Below are 10,601 nucleotides of genomic sequence, written 5' to 3'. Positions count from 1 at the left end.
CAATGGGTAGAGAGATCTCAATAAAATGTGGCATTTTAACACTATTTGTCCACATTTGACCAAAAAAGAACCTTGCTATCCATGGTCAGTCCTAGATAAGCTGCCTCATTCAACCAATCTATTTCAGAGCCATTTATTTCATTTTGTTGTTGGAAAAGGTGAAAAAATTATCTTTTATATCTAGGCAGCAGCAGATGTTTTGATCTCTTCCTCAGAACGCGTTCTGATTGACTGGTGCTAAAATGGCTCGAATCAGACAGGTTTTTCAATAGTGTACTATTGAAATACTTCAATGTTATTGCGATACACGTTCAAGTTGAAAAAATTCGATTCTATTAGTAGTTTGATTATATAAATCCTTCCACAGATCACTGAGCTATGAGCTTTCAAAATACGAGAAAGGCAAACATGCGTTATGTGTTTTCCTCTTTGATACTCGTTAACACCAAACACTAAACAAATTGTGATCATATTTCTGATGACATGTAGCAAAAATTATGTTGATTCGATAGATACAACCAAAGATATTCACGATCAAAAACTTAAAACTCTCTCAGAAGGCAAATGAAAAGGCACCCCATATTAAAGTAAGGATTATTCACGACAAAAAACTCTCTAAATTAATATAGCTTCACGTTCACCTTTTAAACGCGAAAATAACGAAAATTCTGAATATCCTTTGTTCTATGTTGAAATAGACAAGTGTTCGAAACACGTATAATGATCGATAAGAAATTTCGAATCCCTGAAATTTCTACACTAATGAATGACACTTCTGTCACGAATGATTTAAATGTCTTTTTACTATGGCTCAGATTTCTGGAATTATATTTCTATAAATAAATTTAATAATTTCCATCTCGTCCGCCTTGAGCTGAATTGCCTTTATTGTCCTGTTCCTGACCTGGTCTATTTTCTAGATGATCTCCATGTCCCCCGGGCTCACCTTGTTGACCTGGTCCGTTGTTGTCCGCAGCGCTTCCACTGTTTCCGAATCCGCTGTTACTGGGTCCACCATTGCTGGATTCGTCATTACCGAACCCACCTTTACCGTGTCCACCTCTGGCAGGTCCGCCGTTTTCATGTTGACTCGTGGAGCGTCGGAATCGTGATTCCAGATTCAATTCGGGTACTGCAGCTTGGCTCAAAATCACATCATTTTCCTCGAAGTGATGATCGTTATTCTCATCATTACGATTGTCGTGATCAGTATTATGAGCTTTGCAGAAATCCTTGTAAAAATTAAAATCAGTTGAATATGATTTTAAAATTTTCGACAGTGGACCTTACCGTCAGTAGTATGAGACAGTGTACTGTTAAAATGACAACAATGAAGTTTCTCATTTTGCAATAAAACGAAATGAGAGACAACAAACCTGTTAAAGAGTAGACCCAGGTTAGTTACATAATGTTTGTCTTGTTGGTCGAAACCGTGCTTATATTGCTGTGATTTCACACGTAGGCTACCGGAACTCGAGTGACAGTGGAAAATAATTATAATCACAGGGAAGATTAGTCATTAAGATTACGAGCAAATGTCCGTGGCTTGCTGAAAAACAGCAATTATAATCTGTAGATTCAATAGCCAGCAACGTATGGTTTTACTATTTTTCATTTGTTTTTGCCTTTCTCATATAAAAAGGCTATACAATCACAGTGAAAACCGACTTTTGAATCGAGGCATGGATGGCCAAATGTCATATACCATTCGACTTAGCTCGACAAACTGGGCAAATGTTTGTGTGTGTATGAATGTATGTATATATGTATGTGTGTATGTGACAAATAATGTCACTCTATTTTCTTAAAGACTACTGAACCGATTTTCACAAACTCGGATTCAAACGAAAGGTCTTACGGTCCCATAGATCGCTATATGCACAAAAAAATGAAAAAATATCTCACTCACTTTTCTCAGAAATGGCGTGACCGATTTTCACAAACTTAAATTCAAACAAAAGGTCTTATGGTCCCATAGATCGCCATTGAATTCTTAATCATAATCCAACTTCCGGTTCCGGAATTACAAGGCAATATATGCAAATCTATGAGAAAATGCGCATTCAATTTTCTCGGAAATTTCTTAACCGATTTTTACAAACTAAGATACAAATGAAAGGTCTTGAGATTCTTAGAAAAGTCTCCGAAAAGTTGATCCCGATCCGACTTCCGGTTCCGGTATTACAGTGCGATTAGTAAAAAGTAATTTTTCAATTCCGTGAGCATTTTTTCACAAGCGATGGCGATACGAGGTGCACATTTTTATAAAATTTACTGGTTAATGCATCTAGCTGGCAGATCCTGTTGGTTGGTGGATGTAAATCTACATGGGTTCGACTTCCGGTTTCGAAATTATAGGGCAATGAGTATCAAAACTTTCAAACTGTCATACCAAATGATGCAAAATCGGTGCGCTTCGGTACGTGCTGGTACGGAAGAAAAAAAAGAAAACGCACCCTCCTAGCGTGGTTTGTTCAGTTTTCTATAGCGTGCAGAGTTGCCACATTTAAATCTATAAAAAGCAAATTCAGCATCTGCATAATTCATAGGATTTCGCTCATTTGTTACTTATGAAAATCACATGGTTACATGCCAATTCTAACAACTGATCACTTAATAGAAACCGGAAAGTTTCTTCAAATGGAATCTAAAAAAATACAAATCAAAACACCCTATAGTTCCGGAACCGAAACTAGTGTCCCCAACAAACTCTGGGATTCCGTATGAAGCAATAAATCTTTGAGTTTGTGAAAATCAATTTGACCATCTTGAAAAAAAGTGAGAGAAATTTTTTTTTGCAGTTTTTGTCCACTATTTCCAATACTTCCGAATCCTGAACCATCAGGCGGGTTTAAGCTGGTATAGTGAAATTCTTTATTATATGGCCGGATGTTCTTGGTGGAAGTTTTCGGGTCCTCAAAACCTATTTTGACCTACTTAACAAATATGACTACAAATTAGAACAGTTCTGAACCTAATTAAATTTTTTTCCCTCTTTCACTTCGTAGCTGTAGGTGGCGGTACACAATGTTTAACGTTCCATCCAGTAGTTCCGAAACCGGAAGTCCGATCCAGATGAAATTCAGAATTTTTATATGGGACCATAACACCTAAGAATTTTATAGTGAGACCATTTGAACCTAAGTTCGTGAAAATCGGTCAAACCAGCTTTGAGAAAATAGACTGAGTTTCATTTTGGAGCATTTGAACACAATTTTCGGTGCTTCCAGAATCGGACATCAGTAACCTGGATAGCCGGAATTAATTTGATAGGCCGTCTACTAACAATGACTAACGATTGAAATAGTTCCGAGTCCAGTTCAGATTTTTTTTAGGTTTTTTGCTTCGACCTTTGAATTGAACCTAAGTTTGTGAAAATCGGTCACGCTATATATGAGGAAAGTAAGTAACCCGAAATTGAAATACAAAAGCCAAATACACTTCTCAATCTGTAATTCCGGAACCGGAATTTGAATTTCGAAATGAATTTGAATTTCGGAATGAATTTGAATTTCGGAAATTTCTATGGCTTCTTAAAACCGTTTTCGTTCGGTACGTCAGAAAAGACATTGCACTCCGTTGCAAAACAAAAAGTGTTCTGTAAGTAGCAAAAAATTTACGTCTGCTTAGCGGTTCAAATTGAACTGCCGAGTTTAGCACGAAACGTAAAAATAATAGAAACGGTTATGTGCCCTAGCACAAAATTTGGTTAACCCCTTAATGATCTTAAGATCTTTTATTTTTATCTAAATTTGTGAAAATCGGTTTAGCCGTCTCCAAGAATAGTGAGTGAGTGAAAAATGCTACATACACAAATACATTTTGCGTACTCAACGAACTGATTCGAATAATATATGACACATGGGCCCTCGGGCCTCGTTACAAAAATCGGTTTCCACAGTGATTATATAACCATTCCATAAAAGAAGAGTAAAAATTTCGTGAAATAATATTTTATTCTGAATATTAATGATAGAGACAAAGACTTTGCTTAAATTCCAATTGGACGACCTATCAATCATGCTCTATTTTGAGTAAATCAAACGTTATATGTTATTCAAGCTAAACAGCATGAATGAGCAGCATAAAACATTTAGTAGGATTATAATTATTGTTAACATTATTATCATTGTAATTAATTTTCATAACAATATGTATGTTAATATTATTTGCTGTTTTCATTGACATCAGTACACCACCGGCCCAGTATTACTGCACTACCGACTGTGAAAATTGCATATACATCGCTTCACCACTTTTATTCTTTCGGTCGCACTTATCATAAAATAGCTAAGGTTTTTATAAATAACTACAGTTATTGTAGTTGTTACGTTACATAATTGAACAAAGGCGTGTTGTGGTTTCTTCTTCCGTGCCAGCACATACCATTGCATACCGTTTATGTATCATCACTTTATCTGGTGATTTGAAAGCTTTGACACTCATTGCCCTGTAATTGCGGAACCGGATATCGGATCCGGATGAAATTTCACAGTAGCTTTCGAAACAATGTGAACTTTAATTTAAATCAAGATTTATCAAAATCGGTGCTAGCATCACTGAGAAATCGAAGTGAATTCTACTTTTGAAGTTTATCTTCGCTATTATCGGTGCTTCCGGAACAGCAAATGGGAGACCAGTAGTATCGAATGAAATTTATATGCCAAAAAACTAACAAGTCATGTAAACTAGAAGAATTTTTTAGTTAGTTTTAGAGGATTTGTACCTGTTTTTACCATCGATACTCCTGAAATTGAAAATTTTCCACTTATTGCACCTTATTTCCGAAACCGGCAGTAGGATCGAGATGAAATGTTCTAGCAATTTTTGAAGAACTATAAGATCTTTCATTTGAGTCTTAGTTAGTAAAAATCATTTGGGCCATTTCCGAAAAAATTGAGTGTACATTTTTCCATTTTTTTTTTTGTTCAAATCACCCTGTATCTCTGGAACTGGAAGTCGGATCGGGCTGAAATTTAATATCAGGGTATGGTACCATAAGATCTTTCATTTATTTGTAAAAATAGATTCGGCCGTCTTTGAGAAAAATGAGTGTATATTTTTTATTAAATACATACACAAATATACCAATCGATTCAGCTCGACAAACTGAGCAAATGTCCGTGTGTGTGTGTGTGTGTTTGTATGTGTGTTGTCAACAAAGAGGCCGAGCTCTCAGAGATGACTGGACTGATTTTGATCAAACTAGTCGCAAATGAAAGGTCTCTGAACGCTATTAAATGGTTTTGAGATAGGATGTTTACTTTTTGAGTTATACGAAGTTTTATGTCAAAATTTTCAGTATTTCGCCAATGTCACAATTGACTTTGAAAACAGAATATGTTTTTAGACTTAGATTCTGCACGGTAATAGCTATCCAACAAGCCACAGATTGGTAAAATCCGTCCGTTTTTAACGAAGATATCGATATTTTTGTGTAAGCGACTTTTCGCCTTATTCCAGCAGTAGGATTTTTACTCACTTGATAATAAAGCGAAGTTTAGGAGTAAAGTGAAACACGATTTTCAAAACTGTGTTATGCTATTGTATATCTTATAGTAAAACATTTCAAGAATTTTCTGTGAAATTTTCAAGCATATTGGAACGAAACTCTGGAGGTTATGGACCTTTATCTATCGCTATCTCATTCTACGAAGAAGGAAGTGCTCGGCGCACAAGATTTCTACTTCGATGGACTTCAAAACTTGACAAGACATTCTTGAAATGTTGCATCATAATAAATTATAAAAGAAAAAAATTTTTGAAAAAGGTTATACTCTACGGGCTCCCTGGAATAGTAAATTGTTTCCATTGATTTTATGGACAAAAAACTTCAAACGCGTTTTTCTCTAAAGCAGATTTCGAAAGTCCGTGTCCATCGTCATTCAAAAACTACTGCACCAATTTTTTTCAAATTTTGCGCTCACTTTCTACATATAAAAATCAAGACCCCAACGTTTTCTTTTTCGTTGTTTGTTACTTTGGAGAGGTTTTACAGCTACAAAACGGCGGATTTTTTCGTAAAATATCGTAATTTCCACCTTGAACAAAAATTCAAAAAATTAAAAATAAATCAAACAGAATCGTTGGGGTCTAGAAAAACTTCTCTAACTATGCTGCGTTCATTTGTTCACTTCTGATTAGTCTGCGGTGAGATACAGTGGACACCGTAAATCATGATTTTTAAGAAGCGTCCTCAAAAATATCTCTTCACCGACTTATTTCTCAATATTTTCCCACGAAATAATTATAATAATAATTGGTTATTGTTATTCAAATTAAAAGTCGTTCATGAACGAATAAATCCCAATGGAGACATGTGATATTAGGAAAAACACCAAACTGCTTAACACATTTTCATATGAAACTAAATCTACTACATTTCATTCATTTCTAAATCTATTCAAAATACCACATTCATTAACTTTGCTTTTTGAATAATAAATAGCATTCATATCACAACCAAAATGTAATTAAAACCCGCTGCTTAGTTTCACAATTATTAGTACAATATCTCGTATCACTTTTTATCCTTTTCTAAGAACAAGGATTCTGATCCCTCCAAAATAACACAACTCGGGTAAATACTATTGAACTTGACTTTCTGTTTCGTATTTTCCGGTTGGTGAATCAAACGCTGTTATTGCTATTAAAAACAAAATATTTAACTGAGAATCTAAAAAAACCCCTAAATATCAAGTAAATAGTTACTCAGATCCACACTGGAATGTATTCTCAACATAGCTGACTAATAGATGAAATGGATTGATTATAATCACATGAAATTCGTCGCGAGCTTGGCACATGAATCGTGGCAAGCGGAAGTCTAGTGAGCAATTGTTTCGTGATACAAAGTCGACGGATCAGCTTATAAATATTATACCTTCTAAGGTACGATGAAGACAAGTTAGTTACTCCTATTTGATAGGTTCTCTATTTTTATGGAAAAATTGTTCGACCTACCTCATCTATTGCTAGGTGATGTTGGACTAAACTACCCATTTAAACCTAATATGTGTATACAAACGGCAAGATTAACAATTTCATAAGGCACTCATGGACTGTCTTTGTATTCATTTTTGGGCGGGACAAAAGGGATTCGTTAGACTGGTCACCTGGTCAGCCTTTCTCGGTTTTGGCTTATGAGAAAATCATTTCTGATATCTTAAATCTCCTGTAAAGAGAGCATTGATCCGTTGTGAGTTTTCTGTTCTTCTAGAATCTTGGTCAACGTTTTGAAAACGTTATCAGGTAGGTGATCCAGCAACATACGAGGCATCACTTTCAGCTCAGTAAAATCCTCAGCAGTTGCCCAGCGCATCTCAAAGGTGGGACCACCTGTGTTAGTTTTCCTGTGAAGAAAATCAATATTTCTCATAATAAATTGCATTCGCTTCGCCAGTCGTTCTTACTTTTCCAACTCAGTTTTCTTACGCCTCACGATGTGTAAGATTCTTCCTCCGGTATACAAACGAGTTTTGGCAAATCTTCGTTTAGAAATTTCGCTTGAGAGGAGTCCTCCTTCCTGTAAGAGGAAAACTTGTTTTGAGCCCAAAAATAAATTCGAATAAAAAAACTTACGGCAGCGGCTACTGTTTGAATGGGACGCTCATTCAGAAGCGGGCTTTGTCCGGTTTTCTTCGTTATCTCTGTCACGTCATGCCACGTGGTTTCCAAATCTCGCGACGGTACACCAAACAGTGCGTATCCAAAACCATTCAACATTATGCGCCACTATAAAACGATCACTTTAATATTTCGTGCAATATTTATTACAAGACTATGACTTCTACGCAATAATTGCATGGCATCATGATGGTTGCATCGTATAGATGGCATAGAACAAATCTAATATTACCTACCTTTGGCAACTTACAAGCCCGAATCGTTTCGATGACACTGGTTCGTAGATTTTCGATGGAATCTACACCCAATCGCATCACGAAATCATCTCCAACTCCAATAGTGAATGCATATCCCTCAGTATAACGAGCGGCCTCTCGGCTCAGTAGACCAGCGGGAGTGGCAAAGGCATAGACACGCAGATCGGGAAAACGGTTTCGTAGTTTCGCAGCTAGCAGAATTGATACACCAGCTCCCAAACTGTGTCCGGTCAGAACCAGTGAGTACTCCGGATAGGTGTTGAAAATCCGATCGAGCATGTTGCCTTCTCTAAGACGTTTTACCATACAGTCCACACCGGCCACCATACCGCGATGAGCGGACGAATCTGGGGGCATTCCTGGTGCATCGAACCGTTCCGCGTTGGCAACCAGATCAGTAAACACGTCTCGCATCGAAAGACTACCTCGAATTGATATGACGATGCTCTTGGTGCTGTGGTCTGCCAACACGCAAAATGGTAACTGCAAATTGAAAATACCTTATTACTGTAGGAATGCAAAGTAATCAGGCAAAATATTTTCTGAATGGGGATTATCAATTTGGTTCTACTATAAGAACAGTGGATCTTAGTTTTGTCGCCTCAGAATAGCGTTTATGATGTGGATGTCAATAATAATTCTTGTGTTAAACGCTGTTTATTGTTATGGCAATGGTAAGTCACCAAATAAGATTCATTAGCACATATCAAAAGTAATGATCCGTATAATCCTCAGAACATACAGTAACAACGGCGAGTCATCAAGAGCAATCAACTATGTTCCACTTAGATGGATCAGGCAAAGTAGTTGTTTTCGGACACCAATGCTGCTACTGCAAAGGCAACGCGCATCGCAATTTTTCACTGCAATGTAATTGTATGGTATGTCGATTTCATGGTGTGGACCAAAACGGACATTCGTTCATGAAATGCCAGGATGTTCAAGTGTCACATGACGAGCTATTCAACTTACTTATTCCGCATTTGCATGAGAAAGATTTTGGTGGACATGTTTCTAAAGGATTATTAGAGCGCAAGAAACGCGCCGCTTTCACTTGGAATGACTTTATCAATAAGATATCCGTAATGGGAAGCCACGATAGTACTTACACCAAACGAAACAGTGGTTACTTTCATTACAATTACGGTGTCGATAAAAAAATGAGCCACACAGATCCACCTATAACGGTTTCTAGTACTTTAGAAGATAGATACAAGTAAAATGGATCCATGAATGATTGCATTTCAATCAAATTTTAAGTTTAATTTGAAGCAAGGGAACGAAATAAGTTATTCGATTTGAAACCGCGAATTTATAGTAGGTTCAGTACTTAAATTCCAGGATTGATAATGTAATTTAATTTTCAATAAATTTCATTGTTCGTGGTATAATCTTTGCAAACCTAAATTGAACATTATTCAAGTCTACTACTATCTACTATATGATTTGTTGTTAGGTGAGAAGTTTCCAAGCGCCGGTTCTCCTGGTAATGTAACAATATCAAATATAATAAGCTTTCTTTGCTTTCCAGCTATAGACAAAAGAATCAGTCTGTCATGATTTTCATTGAAATGAAGATGTACACAATCGAACAGAAAGCTCAAAAAACCTGTCTTAATCCACCTAGTGGTTTAATGATGCCTTTCTCATATTCCTTATATTTCCTAAAATTTCACTGGAAGATTCTGTCAAGAGATTTCTTTTCTTTCTGGAATACAATAAGGAACTTTCTTTGGGTATAAATTAACATAACCTTTTCAATTTGTAAACCGTTATATCAAGGTCATAAGAATTACTATATTTTGCATCGTCGCACTAAATGATTAAACACACTTTACCCTATAGTTCTGGAACCGGAAGTCGGACCTGGATGAAATTAAACAGCAACCTATTAGACTATAGGAACTTATATTTGATCGTAAGTTTATGGGAATCTATCAAATCATCTCTGAAAAAAGTCTCGTTTTAGAGTTTTTGACCACTATTTCCGGTACTTGGAACCAGTATAGCCGAGGGCGGTTCGTAACTAATAAAGCCTATAAATTGAATCAGTTTTAAGCCAAATCTAGAAGAATTTTACTCTTTTTTGCATCGTCGCTCTAAATGGCAGTGTGCAAATTTCTACACACGTTACCCTATGAAAGCTTGATGATAGCAACCTATGGGACTATGAGATTTTTCATTTTATGAATGACATTATTTGACACATACCCACACACATACATATACATTGCTCAACTCGATATACTGTGTCGAATTATATAGAACACTTAACCCTCTGGCCCAATTTTCACTAGTCGATTTTACAAGTGATTGCATAAACTTTCTATATGAGAAAGGCAATAAGTGTACTTTTATAGAAAAGCATCGTTATCATGATTTTGTTATAACACTAACAAGTAGGTACAAATTGAATAAAATATATACAAATATATTTTTTCCACCTGAAAAATAAAGATTTAAATGTGGCAACCATGCACGCTTTAAGAAATTTAACAAATCACGCTGCGAACGGATCAAAGCTAGTGGTGTTTCCTTCTTCTTTAGTACCAGCACTGATCGACGATTGAATAACGATTTGAATGTAACTCGTGAAACTCGTTTAAAGAATTGCTGAGAATCCGAAGTGAATTCCGTTTTTAGAGGTTTTCTTCACTATTATCGGTCCTTTCGAATGCGGAAACCGGGGAGTAGTAATCCCAAAGTAGTTTTATATAT

General features: G+C 36.2%; 2 protein-coding genes across 7 annotated transcripts in view; both read right to left on the bottom strand.

Annotated features, from left to right (window-relative positions):
* Positions 1-798: 798 nt before the first annotated feature.
* On the bottom strand, positions 799-1,400 carry LOC131437823 (uncharacterized). The gene is made up of 2 exons (XM_058607426.1): positions 1,291-1,400; positions 799-1,232 (listed from the first exon to the last, which is right to left on the bottom strand). Exons 1-2 carry the CDS (start codon positions 1,342-1,344, stop codon positions 846-848), a joined length of 441 nt encoding a protein of 146 aa, XP_058463409.1. The 5' UTR covers positions 1,345-1,400; the 3' UTR covers positions 799-845.
* A 4,943-nt stretch (positions 1,401-6,343) lies between these two features.
* Positions 6,344-10,601, bottom strand: part of LOC131437818 (diacylglycerol lipase-beta-like) — a 79,223-nt gene continuing 74,965 nt past the window's right edge. For all 6 annotated transcript variants that reach the window (XM_058607417.1, XM_058607418.1, XM_058607416.1 and 3 more), the window contains 4 exons: positions 7,863-8,366; positions 7,582-7,734; positions 7,413-7,525; positions 6,344-7,352 (listed from right to left, as the gene is read on the bottom strand). In XM_058607417.1, coding sequence (XP_058463400.1) covers positions 7,166-7,352; positions 7,413-7,525; positions 7,582-7,734; positions 7,863-8,366 — 957 coding nt within the window. In that variant the 3' untranslated portion in view covers positions 6,344-7,165. The remainder of the gene's footprint in view (positions 7,353-7,412; positions 7,526-7,581; positions 7,735-7,862; positions 8,367-10,601) is intronic.

This window comes from Malaya genurostris, chromosome 3 (genome assembly GCF_030247185.1).
Source record: "Malaya genurostris strain Urasoe2022 chromosome 3, Malgen_1.1, whole genome shotgun sequence".
NCBI classification, from domain to species: domain Eukaryota; kingdom Metazoa; phylum Arthropoda; class Insecta; order Diptera; family Culicidae; genus Malaya; species Malaya genurostris.
The sequence above is the reverse complement of the archived record's forward strand: the minus strand, read 5'-3'. Positions and strand labels throughout refer to the sequence as shown.